Genomic DNA, 20,026 nt, shown 5'->3' with positions numbered 1-20,026 from the left:
CAAACGTCGATTTAACTTACTGTTTAGCCACTGTGGAGAAGCACTGTTTGGTGTGTTGTGTGTAGACTGTCGGCAACTAGCTCAGTCTATTAAAGTTTTAAATTATTTATGTTTATTTTTAAGGTACTGCCAGCATATATGTAGTGATGATGCCAAGCTGAATAACGGACATAGGGAGCACAGGCAGAAGATTAGACTTCAGGGAACTGTGAGACAAACATAGAAGTGTTTTGGAGATCTGTGTGTCTCACCTGGTGGTCAGCTTTACAAAACTGCAATAAATACATTTAAGCCCATTTATAGCAATATTCAAGTGCCAAGAAAATCCCATTTCTATAACCAATACAGTAAAATCTCGTTACAAGAGACACTCGGTTATAAGAGACATTTGAAAATGGTTTGGTTGGTTTTCCTATATTGGCCATGTTGAAAACATCGCATACAAGAGACATGGTTACGAAAGACACTCGGTTACTAAGGACAACGTTTTTAGGTCCCTAGAGTAAATTCTTTCACTATTTATAAGAGACACAACCCAGCCACGCTCGTGCAACGTGGTCGATGTCGTACCAACCGGTATGCGCTGCAATTTTCATTCTCTTGCCTCGATTTTGTTCGGTTCCACAATCGGCTGTTATTCCTCGCATGGTTGCAACTACAAATCGTACTGAATTTTCTGTCATTATGCTTTTATAATCGCTGTCGCGCTTCCACACAGACTCTGCAGCAGAGTACGATTGGGTTGGATTTCCGTCACAGCGTCTGCGTTGCTGGTCGCTTTGTATGCCAGTAGTCGGACTCTGGCACCATCGCCAGGTTTCCATGAGACAACTCTTCGCATCAAAGATGTGTTTAAACACGCTTTGATGCTGATGTATAATAAAGTGGTCTAGTTCGACTCCTCAGTGTTTTTAGAATTTTTGGTTACAAGAGACCTTAGTTACAAGAGACATGTTTCCCGGGTCCCTTGAGTGTCTCTTGTAACGAGGTTTTACTGTAATTGTTATGACTGGGTTGCTCAAAAAAAGCCAAGGGGACAAACACACAAAGATTTTAATTAGAAAGAAGTACGGTAAAACCAACTTATAGCATTACCGGTGTTAACAATACTCGTATGTAGCAATCGGAAACTGCTGCACAGTGAAATTTTGCATGTGTTTTATGTTAAAATAAACTGTTTACTACAATGTTCCCGTGCCGCAATATTGGCAATAACAATTAAATCTGGCTACTGGGTGTGTGTCTGCGCCGAAAAGTAAAGGAACATAATATCGTGGAAAAGAAAAAAAAAAACATGAGCTGCTGCATTTGCTTGCATGACCCACATCTTTGCCACACCTGCCTTTGTGCCGCACATCCCGTACGGCATGCCTCTTTAGCAAAATGGGACAATACCGGAGTATGTCACATATAGCCGAAGTAACGGAATGATTACTACTACATATATGAAACAAATGTGACCTCACAAATATGGTGTGTCATTTAACAGCTCGAATGCTAAGCGCATTACATCCCACAGCCCGCAGCTGCGCAAAGTACAGTACAAGTACACAGAGTAGAAGCCGCCCCCCTTTCTCCCGCGCTGCCTTCCTGCTTTCCTCCTTTCGTGTGGTTTAATTTAAACTGGTTTAATTTAAATATTACGAAATTTTTATATAACGAAGCAGATTGCTGATTTTATAGACTTTCGTATATTGAGGTTGAACTGTTATACAAGCACGGTTTATTCATTGGGCTTATTATTCCATTCCATTTTATATTCCTTCGTCAAAAAGGAGGGGACGGGACTAAAAGTCGCAGAGTCTTTGTGTCCCAAAAGGAGCACAATGTGCTGATTTCTTTGTCAATGCCCGTGTCACTAATCTGCCAGTTGTACCGCTGTCGATTAAGTGCGTGATTGAAACTTGAAATTAAAGAAAATTTCATGTATCTGTCAGCAATTTCTTGTCAACAACGTAGAAAGTACCCACTGAATGTTTAAATTCAGAAATGCAACGCTCGTGCTATATGTTGCCACGTCTTTTGAAATATTGTGAAGCTGCAAATGTTGATTTTTTTTTTACCTGCACTTCAGGCTAGTTACACTTAAAATTTGTAGCTGCGACAACATAATTTGATGAGGTAGAAATTCTTGACGATTGTTATCATATTTGTTATCTTGTTACATTTATTTTCACATTATTGGTAATTGTGTCTTTGTGCTGTTATGAACCCTTGTGATTGGGGCTGTGGGTACATGAAGCTGCCAAATAGCAGCTTTTATCGGCCGCTCCTCTGTCTGTTTATTGCAGTAGAAGAAAATCAAATGATTGATTGATTATAAGAAATGTACATGAAAGGCTTGTAATTCTGTAAGATTAGGGGAGAAAAGATGAAGTTATTGGGCTTCTTATGTCTTACTTTATTACGAAAGTGTTTGAGTATGCCAGGCACACCATTCATCATGATGCATACTGTGAAATTGCATTGCTTGCTGCTCGTAGCGAAGTTCAGCTGTCTTGAGCACTCCAGTAGTGCTGGTTGCACTTTAATTTGCATGCTATCGTGTGAAAAATGCATTAGTTTAGACATTTACGGGACTCGTTAGTGGCATGCGCAACCCATTTTGCTGGCTTACTTTAGATATGAATGCATGCAATCAAAGGAAATCTGTTCATTTAGAAAGCAGAGATGCTTAGTGTACAAGCCTGTGGGATCAAACAGCATGGCCAAATCTGATGAGCTGTAGGCCTGGAATATTAGCAAGTTCTCCACGCTGATGACATTGCTAAGAAATTTTTACTTTACCTTACATTGTGAAAAGTCAGCTGATGCTTTCTCACAAGTCTCTCAGCTTAAACAATTGCAATTGCTAGTGGGAAAAAGGAAAGAGACAGAGCAGAAAGAAAATGTAGAGAAACTGAAACACATTGGGAATCTTTCTGATTAGGAACGCAATGAGAGACATTGAGAAGCACGAAAGCAGCAAGAATTGTCACTGACTGCAGTAAATCTTTAGTTGCAGGAAGGTGCAACCCATCTGGGAACACAAATGGGGCAGACGGTAATGTTGGTTGATGGGGGAAAAAAAAGATTGGTGGACCTAGTGCAGTAATGCACAGTGCATGGAGGCAGTGCATGAGGTTGTGTACAGGTGATATGCTGCATTGCAGAGGTGCTGTGTGTAGCAGGGTTGCTTGCTCTTCTCTTAGCCGAACTATATTACAGTGCGGTGTTGTTACCTATTCTTGCAAGTATTTCCCTAAAACATCATTTAGATGCACTTATGTCTGCTGATTATCCTAGTCACTCCAATAAAATTTCTCTATGATGAATTCCAGCAAGGGAGAAGATCTGAGCACAGCAAACAGGCATTTTTAAGACCTGCAAGCATCAGTAGTTACACTGACTTGCATTAAAATAATTTCATCACACCATCTGTGTTAGAGGCAGGTATAGCAAATCGAAGTAGCTACTCTGCTGAAGCAGGAGGCTGCTCTGAAACAAAATGAGAAATTTGCTGAATTCTTGCTGAATCCGTAAGCATGCGTCAAGAAAAAAAATTTAATATAAAACCCACAGAAATGTTCATTAGCCACTAACACCTATTTTTCGAGGCTAAGTGAGCCAAAATTTACTAGATCTAGCAGAAAGTATACCAAAATGGCAACACTGGTGGTATGATATAAGGAGCAGTGAGGTTTGAGTAACGTGTAAAAAATTGTTTCCTCTGTGTCAAATAACAACAATCTGCTGAATTGTTTATTTAGGAGTCATTAGCGAAAACCAGTGAGCAAGGTGTTTACGGGCGAGATTCAAATCTGTACTGGGAAAACAATTGCTATTTATGTGTTTGATGTAGCGTCAAACTGCATGCTTAGGTTGCTGCCTGTGATCTTCCTTTCAATCGTTACTGGAGCATGCATGGGCTTTTCGACAGCCTGCTTTTACCATGGTAGATGTCACAAATATCTAGCCTATCTTTAAGGCATGTTGACTCAGACTTCTGAAAAGCTTATCTGACAAACATCATCTTGTAGTCTTGGCACATGTGTTTTCTGAAATGCTAAGCCACTACAGCATGCATGACACCCCAGGAAGGTATCCTAGGTTGTTTACTTTTGCAGATACAATCGCTTTAGCAAGATTTTGTGTGACTAGCACAGGACACGTTGGCATTTACCGGTGACAGTATTCCTGGCACTGTGTTAAGACAGCTTGCTTGACACTGTACCAGGAGTGCTGATGCTTCTAGTTCTTGTCACGTGAAGTCCCACAAAAGTGACTGTATCCCTGAAAGTGAATGACCGTGAATACCTCTCCAGGCTAAATGTAATCATTTTTCTCCCATAGTGCTCTTCTGGTTTGACAGCTCTGAATTTGGGAGCGTCTTTGATTAAGAAGCATTTTTCATGAACTAGCTCTCTCCTATAAAATAAGGCACACGCAGTTGAAAGTAATACCTACTTTTGCTCTCAACTGTCAGTACTGACATTCGGGACTGAAATTTGGGGAGTAAATAGAGAAATCTGAAACGTAGTTATAAACAGCTTGCAAAGAGCTACAGAATAGAAAGTGACAGCCGTAATGTTAAGAGGAGGCAGGGAGACAGCATATAGGTTATGGATCGAATAGGTGGGTGGTACTCTAGCTGAGTGCTCAGGAAAATTAGAGCGTCCTGAGATGGTCTGTCAGAGAAACAGGACAAGTGCCAAGGGAAGAAAGAGAAGCAGAAGATTAGATTTAGTGACAAGGTTGGCAAATTAGTAAGATTAAGCTGCACCTTTAACGAAAGTTGCATATCTAAATCAAGATTGTCCGGCCATCAGTGACTAAAATTTTATTTTTTATTCAAAGGGAAGAAGTTTAACATGTTTTTTTTTTTCTGCCACACGTCTGCACCAAAGCTCTCTTCAACTGAGTGACACGACTGCTGCGGTAGCCCAGTGGTTATGATGTTGCACTGCTGAGCTCGAGGTCGAGGGTTCGATCCCTGCCACGGCAGCAGCATTTTGATGGGGGCAAAATGCAAGTATGCTCGTGCACTTCGATTTTGATGCTCGACTTCTATTTCAGAACCCCAGGTGGTCAAAATCAATCCTGAGTCTCCCCCACTATGGGGTGCCTCATGAACAGATTGTGGTTTTAGCACATAAAAACACAGAGTTCTAATAACTGACACTTCTTGCACAACTAACAAATAGGAGCCAACAGGAGCTGCAGAAACTTACTTGTCACAAAAGTCAAACAAAGCAGCTGTTCAGTTTTTCGTTAGGTTGATTGTTGTAAATTTTTGTTAGGTCGATTATCACAACCAAACAGAGGCTTCCGAAAGGAAGCTTCGGTTTGGTTGTGTATAAGTTACCATTCACTGCCCGATCCCTAACATGAAACCGAAACTATTTTACCGTGCTCACTTACTGTGCTCATTGCGTAACTGTGAGTGGCAGTAATAATTTAACTTTCCTTGGCTGTGTCACATATATAACCATCAAACTTTCCTTTTCTCTGCAGTTTCTTCAGATACCTGTTTGACCTGCTGATTCTAGTCAATGCCATAGTCATCGGACTGGACGTATACGAAGCAGAGTGGTTCTTTCTGACCGTCTTCAGTGTTGAGATATTGCTCAAAATTTACGCTTTTGGATTTATCCAGTTCATGAAGCAAGCGTGGAATGTGTGAGTACTACACTCAAATACGAGCCTATTCTTGGAAACCGGGCCAACCATATTCTTGCGCATGTGAGCCTTGTAAAAAAAATTAAAGGAATTGAAGTACCCAGAGGAGAGTTTCTCGTGAATTCTGCCTTGATGGGTGGCTTCACGGCAATGCGTTGCATATTGCCGTGAAGCCACACCTGAAGGCGGAATTAATGCATACATGTGCTGCATATCGTCAGATATATATAATTGTGCTGCAGATTTCTCTGAGCAAGATTTTTTTTCTTTTAACTTCTACACCTACTAAACTTGGAATTTTTTTTTTTTTCGTGGGACAGGTTTGACGTTGTCATCATTGGCTCTGCAGTGATTGGGACACTGTACGAAGTAGCCATTGGAGCATCAAGTGAGTCGCATTTTCTTTGCTGCCAAGTGCGATGTTTCTGGGACACATTCATTTTGTGATGCAGTGGTAAGAGAATTGCTAACACTCAAAGTAAACGTGCCCAGAGCACTCGCTGGCTTCACTTAAACAATTTACGCATTTGCGCTAAAATACTAACACTGCTATTAGGTTTATTGGCATTTATCGGGACTCCCAGTCACGTCAGGTCCAGTGCAGCGAGCAGCTGAGCAGTTCTAGCCAAGTGCCAGCGCGAGGAAAGCAGCGACACTGATCCTTCCTTGGTTTGTTTGTAGCTTTGAAGTTTATTTGTAGAATGTTGATTCGTTAACTGAATGTTGCTTGCTCTCTAGTAATGCCATCTTTAAATAATGAAACTGCAGAAGTAGAATTATGCTAGCTGCTGCAAAATTTAAAATATAAATTGGTGCAGCTGAAAAACATTAGCACTGCATTCCTCAGTGCTCTCACTGCAAGTGCCCTTATCAGTGTTCTTTTTCTCTTGCAGGCAACAGCAGGACATTGACTCTTGACATTCTGTTGGTTTTGCGAGTCCTGCGACTTGTAAAGCTGATCCGCAACTTCAAAAAGTGAGCAAAAAGATGTTGTGACAGTACAGTTCAATTAGCATGATGTCAATCGCATTGAGCACTTTGCCAAAGAAGCAATTTTCTTGGAAAACACATTATTGAAAAGTCTTATTGGTTGTATAGCCCAGATCATGCTTATGTCAAGATCTATTTTGTCTCCAATTTGTCAAAGTGAACTGTCATCTCCAACAGAAATTGCACTGCTTTGGTGTTTTAATGAAAATGAAACTTCTCATCAGCTGCGTTGTTGTACCTTCAGGTTTCGTGGAATTATAAACACCATCACAAACCTTGGGCCATCGATACTGACGTTTGGCGGCGTTTTGTTTGTAAGTATTCCTCTGAATTGTGCACTTTGTTTAGCCATGTTTAGCCCCCTGAAGTGAATTGATGTGAAGGCCCCAGTTTCAGAGCCAGCTGCGGTGCCTTCTGTTCTTCCATCACTTGCAAATTTTTTTTATTGTTCGCATGACCACATCATCATGGTCATTGTCAAGCAGCTGCTACAACAACTGCATAAGGCCACACCACAAATTCTTGTGCGGAATTATCATTGATTGATTCCTTGATAAGGCTTTGAAGATACGAGATAGGTTTAATTTATTGGTACCATTATTACTTTAGGTTACTGCATTTCATTTGAGTTGTTGAGCTTTTGGGGTGAAGAAAGATGTCAAGGGTTCCGAGTTTGTTACTGTGAATTGGTGGTATGGGGTTCTGAATGACCAAAAACTGAAGTTCATGGGGATTCACGTTACAAAAAGGCAGCATTCTTTTTGTGTCTGTTTTGTGTGCCTGCCTTTCCATATCATGACTAGGTAAGGAAGTTCGATGCAACGTCAAAATAATTTCCAGTCCTTATAGCTTTCAGTTTCTTGAAACAAGGAGCTTGAGTATTTTCTGCATCATCGCAGCTTTCAATTTGGTTCCTTGCATGTGTAGAATTTGACTGTGGCTCATTGTTGCTTAACCCCTTAAGTGTTTCGGACAAGTAGAATTCGTCCTAGCCAAAGCGTCCCCAAACTGGTTTGGACGAGCAGAGCTTATCCTACCAGAATAGGTTCTCCTCTTGAGTGTTCAGGACAAGAAGCGCTCGTCTATGGCTTAGATCACGTGTCACCCAGCAGATGGAAGCACTTACTTGACGATTTCGGTTTCTTCTGCGGTAGGAGCGCTTTTTTTTTTTTTTAACATGGCGACCGGTGGCGGCGAAACATGTGTAGCTGGCCCGTCAACCTGAAATAGAAGCTTTTCATCTTTGTCATCTTCTTCCAATGACGATGATTCGGATACCGATGTTTATCTTGTGTCCGGAAGTAAAGAAGACAGCAATGACGCTGAATTGAGCAGTTCTTCTGGTGATGATGAAAACATCTCTAAAGCAAACATTGCGATTGCTCATCAGAGGGTTCAGCTTGATGTCGACAATCCTGGCGCGAAACCTCTTCGGTTTCAATTTTTGGCTATTCCAGGCAAGGACTTTCAATTTGATACCAGATGACCGTCTGGAGTACATACAGCAGTTTCTTGACGAACTGATTACACTAATGGTCGATGAAACCAATCGCAACGCGGCTGAAAAGTTAAGATTTGACTTAGTATGTGGTGCAAATATTTTTTCAGCAGTTGCTTTTATTCGAAATCAGCAATAAAAAAAAAACACTTTTGGTAAGGAAACTTACAAAAAAATAAAACACTTAAGGGGTTAATCACACGGGCAGCTCCTATTCTTTCCTATGTTCTCCGCAAGCCTTGTGCCAGCACAACGTTCGCAGTTTGTTTGAATTGGTAATCTATGAGATTTTAAACCTTAGCACAAAGTACCCAATGCAAAGGGAAGCATTTGTATGTGTGTTTGCGTTTCCTGCTCTGTCTGCATAAGGAACATGGTAAGGTTCATAACCTTTGTAAAGGATTAATTTTTTTTTAAGTCCACAAATATAGAGAGAACGTCTGGCGCACTATTGTGGAAGGAACGTGTCCTGCATTCTGGACCTCTCTCCGACTTTAACTAATTAGAACACATGCAAAGTACTGAGTATCAAGGTAGCTAATAACATTGCATAGATGACTCTGTGTGCATAGATGGTCCCGGCTTTGTGGCCAACTTGGTCAGTGTTAGATTGGACGCTGTATAGAATGGCAGCAGATATGATTCTGGAGAATTATGTGAGAACCCTTATCTCGCAAGCTTTTCTGGAAGCTTTTCTCTCTCTCTTTTTTTTGCAGGCTGTCTATTATGTATACGCTGTGATTGGCATGGAGCTTTATCGAGACAAGATTACATTCTACGGAGGCTTTAACGGAACGCATTCTATGGAGACAGAGCTGTACTGCGGCAATGCCAAACTGAAACAATCTACCTTCTACGCGACGGGCTACTGCAAGAACAACTTCAACGACATCTTCAGCTCCTTCGTCGTCCTCTTTGAGCTGATGGTCGTCAATCAGTGGCACAATATCCTTTTTCTTTTCTTGATCACATTAGTCAAGGCTTGCTAAGAAGCAAAAGTTGAAAATGCTGAAAGGTAAAGAGGCACTAAAAATACAGTCGAATATCGATATGACAACCTCAGGTAAAACAAATGATATATGATAAAGTTAATTTAAAATTTGGTTAGCCATGATTTATTTCAACCAGTATTCTACTCATATAGCGAAACCAAAAGTGGAGTATCTAAAGCGATATGTGCTATGGCGCAGCAAATTTTTCCTTTTGCAGGGCTTGTAGCCAGTAGGGAGCCAGCAGCAAAAAGCTGAAACACCTCTAGAGGTCACTTTAAAGGTGCTCTGTCATGAATATGAGGATTTCTGGTCCCTTTCATTTACTCTTTTATAATGAACATCAAATTTAACAAAAAGTTTTGCTACGTATGCGACTTTGCTAAAAAGGTTCAACTGTACTGTACAGTTGAGAACAAAAGTTTGTGGGTTATGCGGGACATGAAAACACCACAGTTTAGTTGAATTTCAGCGTGCACAACCAAGAACCGAGTTATGCACTACTATTTTCAAGCGAGAAAATGTAGCCAACCTTTCTCGGCTCAAGGCTGCATGGATAATAGGGTGTCACATGGCGCATATTCAATCACGATCGAGTCGATCGGGGTCAAATTTCTTGGTTGTGAGAGGCTCCTTTGTGCAAGATGCGGGGTGGAACCAATAGCGGTCAATAATTTCGATCCGGGTTGGGCTCGATTGTGATCGAAACTCGCTGTGTGACACCATCATAAGGCACAGTGAAATTCAGCATTTTCTTGGTGGGTGTAGTCCACAAATTTTTGTCCCCAACTGTGCCTATATGGCTTGGCTTTGTCTTATTTGAGACAGATATTTCAAATACACAGGGCAAGCATGCATGTGCTTATGTCATCTGCCATGGTGGTTCATTGGCTTTGTTGTTCCAAAGCTGAGCATGTCATAAGAAGCCAACAAACACTTACACCAAGAACAACATAGGGGAAATTACTTGCACACACTAATTGAATTAAAGAAATGATAAATTAATGGAAATGAAAACGGATGAAAAAGCAACTGTCCGCAGGTGGGGAACATTCGCATTACGCGTGCGATGCTCTCACCATTGAGCTACCGCAGAACCGTTTTCTCATCCGCTTTCTGGGGTATTTATGTTTTACAACTAGAACTCACCCCGGAAGTGTTAGCCAGCGCCACCACTCACAAGCCTAGGGGCGGATGTGGAACATCCTTTCTGCCGCAGGCGTCACACGCGATCTTATTTGGGTGACGCCTGCGGCAGAAAGGATGTTCCACATCCGCCCCTAGGCTTGTGAGTGGTGGCGCTGGCTAACACTTCCGGGGTGAGTTCTAGTTGTAAAACATAAATACCCCAGAAAGCGGATGAGAAAACGGTTCTGCGGTAGCTCAATGGTGAGAGCATCGCACGCGTAATGCGAATGTTCCCCACCTGCGGACAGTTGCTTTTTCATCCGTTTTCATTTCCATTAATTTATCATTTCTTTAATTCAATTAGTGTGTGCAAGTAATTTCCCCTATGTTGTTCTGGGTGTCAATGTTTGTTGGCTTCTTATGATATGATTAATAAAAATCGGGCCCCTCGGTTCCGTTTCTTCTCGTTCAAAGCTGAGCATGGTGCCACAGGTTTGATTTCTGACCTCTGTGGCCACATTTCGATGAAAATTAAACATATAAACACTCGTTTGCTTATGTTTATCTGCACATTAAGGAACCTGTGGTGGTCAAAATTAATCCAAAGCACTTTGCTGCACTGTCTCTTCCATGGCCTACGTGTTTCTTTGGGACACTTAATTCCACTTTTTTTTTGGTTATTATGGTCGACTGTAAATTGCAAGAACTATAGCATGTGATTTAAGACATAAGGTGCTGACAAATAAGATAAAATAATTATGGTAAACTTTTTATAACCCACTCAGTGGTTGTATCATTTACAGGCGCTGTGGTCACAATTAGTGCACGCCGAGACATTGCATCAAAAGTGAAAGTGCTGGTGAAAATAAAGCTACTGTATTTACAATGTCTCGCATGCATCTTGTAACACTTCTGGTTGCACCTGTGCTGCAAGTTTCAATAATGCCAGTATAGTGTTGGTTTTTAGTAAAAACAAGTGAGAAGGTAGACAACTGGGCGTTTTCTCTTGCTCTCAGTAGATCTTCATAGGGCAGGTTCACTTCTTTCATTCTTTTTCACAATGTTTTACGCCAGGCTTATTTTTCGAGTAGCTGAATAGGTGTTCTCCAAGTGTGCTAGACATAAAATATGATGCTCTCACATCTGATGTTCCTGTAGGGAGTCCAGATTCTGTAAAATTGACGAAACCTGCCAAAGAATCTAAAATTGTAAATCTGTTTTGCAGTCATATGCTTTTCATATTTCTGAAGATGTAAGAAATATAGTGAAAATAAATGTTCGGTTGACTGAATTAAGTGGTACCTGCAGGGGATATATTGTGCTAGGTATTTGTGCTATATTGGATGATAAATTGTTCTAAGAGCTTGTATGTGAGTGATATCGTCAGTTTTTCATGGAGTGCCACTATCATACAAAAATGACAATTTTTTTCTTAACATTCTCACTCTTGACGGAGGGATTCGTTCATGTCACGAGCAAGGCTGCCCGGCTGTATTTCCTGCTGTTCCACCTATCTTGTGTCGTCATTGTGTTGAAGTTAGTGGTGCTTTTTGGCTTCCTTACTTTCTTGGACATTGCCCTCATTAAGTTCACTTTACAAGCCCAGTTATGGGGCAAGAACACTGTTGCATTTTTGCACATGTAACATGTCCCTGGGTATGTGTGCGTGTGTGTGCGTGCGTACAAGCACACACACTAGGGGATATTTATTGTGGTAACACACTTATTAAAACTCGCCTGTGATGCATAGCAAAACTTTAGCGGATCAACTGAATTACTTGGAGAGGTGGATATCAGTACATACTTACACGGTAAATAGCAGCGTGATGTAGGATAATTAACAAGGTTTTACTCATTAACTTTATAAATATTCAACTTAGGGCACTTGTTACAGTTGTAGAACTAAAGCCGAGCTATAATTTAGCAGAAGTCCTCTGCTCAGTACGAAATTTGAGAAATACGACCACGAGACCTGTAGCAAAATGCAGTGATGTGGAGGTTGACACTCATCATTGTTTTAAAAAATCTGAGAAAATGAAAGAAAAAAATATATTCTCTCATATATACCGCATGAATTACCTGCACACAATGTTCTAATTTGTGTAAACACAACCTGGCACAATTTTTCGCGCAAGCAAAGCACCAGAAACGATCCTCTTTCGTACATTCACTGATTATTTTCCACTACTGTCTGTCGTTCATGCATGGCATATCGTCACTTCAATGAAGAGTGCCGCAAGGCATGGCTTCGAGGCAATGAGCAATTTACATGAAGGCAGAATTTGCTTAGATTTGCATGTGGCCCACATCATGCTTGTGTTCCTTGAATTTATTCACTGTACGCACAAACGTTTGTGTTTGTTGCTCACTTCAATGCAGCAGTACTTTTCTTTTGGCCATCTGTTTAGCATCTTCACGGCATTTGTGCTGGAAGCTTTCCTCCTGGAGTACACAATTGACAAGACCAAGCTTGAAAGTGCTGTGGAAACAAAGATTGGAGAGATGGGGCTCAAGTTTGGAAAGTAAGTTAACGTCAGCAATCTAAGATTGCACTGTACCGCTCACTGTAAACGGAATGGCTTCAAAGTAGTATTAACTGCAGTAACTGCATAATTGGGCAATTGCCTTCATTCCTGCAGTCGACATAAAACAGTCTGCTGCTGATAGTGATAAGAGTTGACTCTCACCCCTCATACATCCTACTTCCTTTAGGCACCAGCGGAAGAAAAACCTCAAAGACGAAAGTGGTGATGGCAAGTCTGAGTTTCCAGGAATGTACGTCGACTCTGACCACAACATTCTAGAGGACAGCTTGGACAAGCCAGACACTGCGAGAAATCCGAATGTTCCTGACATGTCCGACAGTGTGAAAAGCAGGTTCCACATCATGAAGAGTAAGCCACCTTACTTAGTCTTACATCATCATACAGCATTTTTTTGCTTTCTTTTATGGTTTATCACTATCATGACCAAATGACTTAGTCTTAGATCATCATACATCATTTTTTTTTTCTGTTATGGTTTATCACTATCTTGACCAAATGTTTGTCACTGATGCCCCTGTGACAGGGGAAAATTTGATGTCATTCATAGCTAATGACAGTAGATACTTCAAATCACATTGGGTTCTAGCGGTGCTACACAGCAAAATATAATTAACGTAATGTGGTGATGATGTGTCGATGAATGAAAGACACAAAAGATGTAAACTGTTCATGTTCAGAACTTTTCTAAACAGGTGAATTTTCATAGTTTAAGAGATACATATAGTAGGGGTACGCGAATATCGAATATCACCGAATCGAATAGTATGTGAACGTTCGAACAATTCTATTCATGAATCTAATTTCTGCTACTCAATATCTCGAAGATTCAATATATTCAATGTACAGACCTGCACAGTGCCACACGTGGCATGCGCTGCGGAGCCCCTCAGGCTCGATGTCGCCCAAACGAGCGTTTCACTTCGTTTCCGCCCGCAAAAGGACCGCTGAGTGCACTGTGGATAGGCCAGCTGCTACTGCTACCGCGGTAGCGGCAGCTTTAACAAAATCCGCTACTGGCTGACACGGTAGTGGACTTTGTCACTACCAGCGCTCCACAACATTGGCCCAATGCGGGCATCGCACACACAGCGGCCGAACATGGCACTTCGCATAATGGTGCCGCCACATCGGCTGTGTCCACTTCTGTCTGTACACGATTTGTTCTGGACGACAGGACTGAACGAAATGATAACGTGATGCCGACAGAGGGAACGGCGACAGAAGCAGAGTGTATTCCTGAAAGTGCGAAAGCATGTCGCGTGAACTTGCCCTGACCCTCCAGATTTCAAAATATTTGATCAGTGGCAAATCATGTCGAACCTAACAACGAAACAACGCAGACAGTGTCTGGTCTTTAGTGTTGGCGCCGGCATCGCGCGAACCTGTGGTCGAGTCACGTGATGCAGTCCTTTCATCTGTTGCACAGATTGGCCTCACGGTAACCCACCTGCCGTAAAGTTGGGATAGTCCTTCCGTATTTCAGTGAAATACTGGAAAGCAAAACTTTCTGTGCAATAAACAAAAGATTGCGACTAAATACAGGTTCACTATTAAACTGATAACCTCAATGGTATTCAGTGCAACAGAACGTCACTAATTCATTAGTTCCATAGGGAGAAAAAACAAACACCCGATTCTATTCAACAGAAATTCAATGGATACAAAAATATTTTCCAGGTGCTTTATATACTATAACTGAGCTGTAATCAGTGCTGGCATACTTATTTGGTATTCTCTTTAATAAGAGTAGACCATACGGTACATCTCAGTTGATTCCTAGGTATCCAAGTTACTGATAGATGGCTACATTCTTGTTATGGAATGCTAGGAGACACCCGAGCATTAGCAGAAGTGTACTTTCTTGCCCAAAATTTGAAAGCATTAAAGTTGGTGAAAAATTTTCAAATATTTGATATTCAATTCGATATTCAGCTTTGTTTTCTTGATTCGATTTAATATTCGATTCGAAATCTACTATTCAGTATTCACACACCCCTAATACGTAGCGGTTACTTAAAACATTCATATCAGGTCGGCTTGCATATGTAATCGAGTGATGTGCTCGTCTAGGCAAAATCAAAACAAAGGCCCAGTCAGGTATACATTCATTAAGTTGTAAGCAAACATGGCTGACGTGCCAGAACTGGCACAAATCCACAGATATGCTGTCTGTCAAGCCTATCCGAATGCAAATTATTTTTATTACTCCAAGCAAATTTCTGCCCGTGCCATGATGTTCCGTACAAAGTCCAAGTGCGATAACATCACGGCCGAGCGCCGTATGCTGTAGGTGGAAGTGAAAGCATGTGAGGGTGATCCGAGAAGGATGGAGCTTGACCTCGCGTGCACAAGGGAAGAAGGCGGGAAGGAAGCGTGCCATCTTCCATCACACACAAATCAACAGGGGGAGGGGGTGTTCTATTTCGGCTGCAGTTGCGTATGGCGTGTGGACCCTCTTTTGAAAACAATCTGCGGTATGTACGGAGTCTTGGCGCGCCGAGGAGTGATGGCTTCATCTGTTCTGTGTTCTCGCCGCTTAATTCGCGGTGAAACGAAATGCAGCACACAGGGCAATTCACTCACAGCGCGAGCACTCCGACAGTGAGTGTCGGCATTTATTGAGTGATGTGATCATGTTTGTCTGCATGCGTGTGACACCACGCTTGCTTATTGAGTTAGTGAGCTAACGTCTACAAGCTTTACGACAGATAAAACTACTGTCATTACTTCGTATAGTTGTACAATATTTTGCTATCGCAGTCGATGGTTCACCTTTCGGGGGAAACTGCGACAATTTTTTGTTAGATGAAATTAAATATTCTCATGTAGCATCGAGTGAAGGGCATTAAATCCAAATGTTGTTCTATGCAAATCGTAATAAACCTTCGCCTGTGACAGAGGTGAGTTAAGACTGAATTTCTAAATTGTGGCAACTTGCCGATCCAGTCTTCATCAAGACGGTCTTTGTGTTCTCATTTCAGAGAGAAGGGTCGAGGACATCTTGGTGATGATGTTTGAAGATGAACTCGAAGAGCTCGAAATCATGGCCATGGCTGCTGCTAACGTGTCATGCACCTGTCCATGCAATTGCGGCAAGAAACAGGCTGCCGTGTAATGACTGCTTTAGTGCGTCATGATAGAGCAATCTCATGGCTTTCCTTGTTTGATTGGGGCTGTGTGCGCTGAGGCGCTTGAGTTGCTTCTAAATTGTGCATGCAACGTTTCGGTGTGTGTTGCATGAGGCTTTGAGAGTACTGTATTATGCAATGACCAGCAAGGCCAAGCTTGCTTACAAGACTTGGGAGACTGAATTTCGATAGTGAGTCTGTAATAATTGTGCAATATTGTGTCGCCGGATACTTAATCTTTATTTTAATTTTTTGTGCACAGCTTATGTAGGTTCATTTTGAACCGAGTTTTCTTCTTAGCCAATGCAATTGCTCAGAACATTCTACAGTTCTGTTGATTAACTGGCCTGCAGCTGCTCAAATCTGCTGTGCAAAACACATCGACGTAACTTTATAGTGATGACGTAGTATCAGAGAGCCTTCCTATTTACAAGTGTGACACCCAATGTCGTGTATACAAATTTTCATTCCATTTTGCATGATTATTTAGCTGACTTCTATATTCTATATGTATTTGTACTTCTTTTGTACATATTATTTTAGTAGAGGGGTTTGGCTCTTGGCACAGATGCATGTATACCACCACGGCTTCTGAACAATGTCAGTGCAGCTACGCTAATCGGCAGCAAGTGGACATGTTTTATATGTGCGTAGGCTAAGCCTGCTGTATTTATTAATAAACTTTACTCTGTTGATGATCTTTGAAAGAAGTGCATATTCTTGAAGTGAAGAACCCAGGGCTGTGCAATGTTATGGAAACTCTATTCAGAGATGAACACACCAGAAGACGTGTCCGCCTCTGCAACTGTTATGTGCACGTAATCAGCAACAGCATAACTATCAAGGCTAGAATAAGGTGAACATTCCATCCTTTTTTTTTTTTCAATTCATCATCGGCTTGAGCGGCACCTTGCCTTACATAATCACAGTAATCAGCTGGTCCAGAACAGCGGTCACTAGATCGGAACAGAGCTTTAGGAAGAGTCGTTCACTTTTCAGTGAACCTAATTTTACTTTTATTTTATTTAAACAAAAAGCCATAATACCGTGTTCCATGAGCATAGTAGTAGCTGAAGTTGCTGCTGAGACTATAAGCTGGTGATATTAAAGAACGAGGAAAAAGGTTAAAATAAAAAATAAAGTAGCGCTAGAACATAACTTAAATAACTATTGTTTAATCACGCCAATTATGCTTTTGTTTGCTATGATGTTTTCACATTTCCACATCACTCATTTCGACGAATACATTTCTGTTATTGTGATACCAATTACAGTCGAATCTCGGTAATTCGAACTCGAAGGGGCCCGAAAATTTGTTCTAATTAAAGGACTTATTTTGAAGTATTCATGCACGATGTACGAACGGTGCGAGTCGTGAAATGCGGTGCGCAAGCACGTAGCGAGCGAGGGCCACGAAACTGCCCACGCGGGGCCAACGCTCGCTTCCCGATAACCGCAGAAAACGAAACTTCAGGGAGCGGGCGGCGCAGGCACGGCGACGGGCGTGCGCGGAGACCGTCGAAGGTGAGGGAGGAGGGCGGCAGAGAAGCGCATTTGGCCTTGGCTACGCCGTCGCTTCGGTGACAGTGGCTTCGGGGGCTCCCCTCGCCCTCCCTCTCAACTCCCTGGTACCTCCTCCACCTTCGACTGCCTCCGAGCGCGCGCCCGCCGCCGTGCCGGATACACCCTGTATGCGGACGACATTATGATCTGGACAAACACCGGCTCTCTAGCCGAGAAGGAAGGCACACTCCAAGCGGCAGCAATATGCGTCGAAACAGAGGCCATTCGATGCGGACTCCACTGCTCCCCCGACAAATCCGAAGTGATCCGCATACAGGGACACCACTACAAATCGCCAGGCAACCTAAACATCCTCCTACACGGGGTCCCAATCCGGGAGGTACCACTCATCCGGATCCTGGGCCTCTGGCTGCAGAGCGACGGAAAGGCCAACCACACACTCCAACTGCTCAAGACTACAACACAGCAGATCTCTAAGATGATCCGGCGGGTGGCCAGAAACAGAAAAGGCATGCGGGAGGAGGACACGATCCATTTGGTGCAGGCACTGGTCATCAGCCGCCTTTCCTACGGGCTCCTTTACCTCACCCTGCTCCGAGCAGACTTCAACAAAGCCAATGCGATGATACGCGTAGCCTACAAGAACACCCTCGGTCTCCCACCGTACACATCCAACGTCAGCTTGGAAGCTTTGGGACTAAATAACACGTTCGAGGAAATTCAGGAGGCGGTCCTCCTGACCCAGAGAGAACGCCTCCTGTCCACAGCGACAGGCCGACACATCCTAAAGCGCATCGGCTACCCGGCGGACCTTGACGCCATCCAGTCGACCACAAACATTCCGACATCGTACCGGGCCAGAGTATACGTGGCCCCGCTCCCAAAAAACATGTCACAATCACACAACGAAGGCAGAAGAAACGCCCGAATGGACTACCTCAAACGCACAGTGGGACGGAGCCCGAGGACGGTGTACGTGGACGCCGCCCTATATAAGGATACATCGAACGCAGCAGCAGCCGTGGTGGTGGACTCTTCTTACGAAGAAGTCTCCAGCATCTCCATCCCGCACTGCACCGTCACAGAAGCGGAAGCTGCGGCAATCGTGCTGGCTGTTCAGTACGGGGACGCGACCAACCGAGAACTTCAAGTAATAACCGACTCCCAAGCGGCGTGTCGGCTCCTTCTTGCAGGCAGATTACCTCAGAAATTAGCTAGATTCACGACTAATCCATTGACTACAAATTCATCGCTCAAACATCAGATCACGTGGGCTCTGGGGCACTCGGGGCTGGAGGGTAACGAGGCCGCGGACAGGCTAGCTCGAGGTCACACAAACCGAGCGGCCACAATCCTCGATCCCACTACTACCCTCCCCGTACCCGCGGCTTACGGCGCGCGACTTCAACACCTGCGCAAACAACGTCAGCTTTCCCCCCACCACACAAGGGGCTAAATGCACAGGAAGCACGGGACTGGAGACAGCTCCAGACCAACACCTTCCCCAACTTACACAAATACAGCATTATCTTCTCAGAACACTACAAAGACGCATGCCCATGGTGCAACGAACGACCCACCGCCTACCACGTCACGTGGGGGTGTACAGGCCCCAAACCCCCAGACATACAAACACAACAACCGGAGGAGCAGTGGGAGGCCACTCTGTCCAGCCCCGACCTAGCGACCCAGCGCGGACTGGTAATCCAGGCGAGAGCGGCAGCCAAGGCCACTGGGGTCTTGAAATGTAGACTCCACTCGATGTACATTTTCCTCCGTATTTATTTTCTCTCTGTGAATAAACGTTTTCTACTACTACTACTGCCGGCCCCGCGCCAGCTTCTCTCCCTGAAGTATCGTTTTCTGCCGTTATCGGCAAGTTGCGCGGACTGGGCCTCCGCCGTTGCTTCTCTCTGCGACGCAGCCGCAGCGTTGGCTGAGACGTCGGCTCGTACACGCGTGTTCCGGCGCGACGTTACACCGTCGAGAGTGAAATTTCCGCCGCGTTTTTTTTTTTTTTTTTCGGAGGTGCCGCCGTGTGATTTGACGCGCTGCTGAGGGCATTGTCGGTGCGTCGTATGTTCGAATTACCCGTCGCAAGTGCTTCCGCGTTCGAATTGCCGGTCGTTTTCGCCCATAGCTTTGACGGGACCACAGCGTCAGTTCGAATAAACTGGAAGTTCGAATTAAGCGTGTTCGAATTAACGAGATTTGACTTGTATGAACACTCAGGGCGAATTTCCAGCATCGGCGTCGCCGTTAGGTTTCGTATAAAGTCATAGTACAGTAAGATCGCGGCTGCGCGCCGTAGGCTGTAGTTGCGAAAGAAAGCGTATGAGGGTGAGAATGATGGTGGCTTGATGCGCGCCATCTTCTCACGCATTCAAGGGGGAGCGGGGGGGAGGGCGGGGGGGGTTAGCGCGTCAATTCTCTTCTAATCCAGCTGCGTAGGGTGCGGCTGAGTAGAGTGCCTCGATGTCCGCCTCCACTGCGCTGGCATCGAGGCACCCTACGGCTCAGCCAACACCTCCTAGACAAGAAAACCTGTCTAGGAGGTGTTGGCTA

The 20,026-nt window shown here is 43.5% G+C and overlaps 1 protein-coding gene across 4 annotated transcripts in view; it reads left to right on the top strand.

Moving 5' to 3' along the window:
• Positions 1–16,635, top strand: part of LOC119457541 (two pore calcium channel protein 1) — a 45,258-nt gene extending 28,623 nt beyond the window's left edge. For all 4 annotated transcript variants that reach the window (XM_037719145.2, XM_037719147.2, XM_037719146.2 and 1 more), the window contains exons 11-19: positions 5,494–5,658; positions 5,979–6,046; positions 6,552–6,633; positions 6,893–6,962; positions 8,863–9,091; positions 11,709–11,799; positions 12,672–12,785; positions 12,976–13,157; positions 15,791–16,635. In XM_037719145.2, coding sequence (XP_037575073.1) covers positions 5,494–5,658; positions 5,979–6,046; positions 6,552–6,633; positions 6,893–6,962; positions 8,863–9,091; positions 11,709–11,799; positions 12,672–12,785; positions 12,976–13,157; positions 15,791–15,924 — 1,135 coding nt within the window. In that variant the 3' untranslated portion in view covers positions 15,925–16,635. The remainder of the gene's footprint in view (positions 1–5,493; positions 5,659–5,978; positions 6,047–6,551; positions 6,634–6,892; positions 6,963–8,862; positions 9,092–11,708; positions 11,800–12,671; positions 12,786–12,975; positions 13,158–15,790) is intronic.
• Positions 16,636–20,026: the final 3,391 nt, after the last annotated feature.

The sequence above is a fragment of the Dermacentor silvarum genome, chromosome 7 (assembly GCF_013339745.2).
Source record: "Dermacentor silvarum isolate Dsil-2018 chromosome 7, BIME_Dsil_1.4, whole genome shotgun sequence".
In the NCBI taxonomy this organism is placed as follows: domain Eukaryota; kingdom Metazoa; phylum Arthropoda; class Arachnida; order Ixodida; family Ixodidae; genus Dermacentor; species Dermacentor silvarum.
Note: the sequence above shows the minus strand (reverse complement) of the source record. Positions and strands in the feature narration are given on the sequence as shown.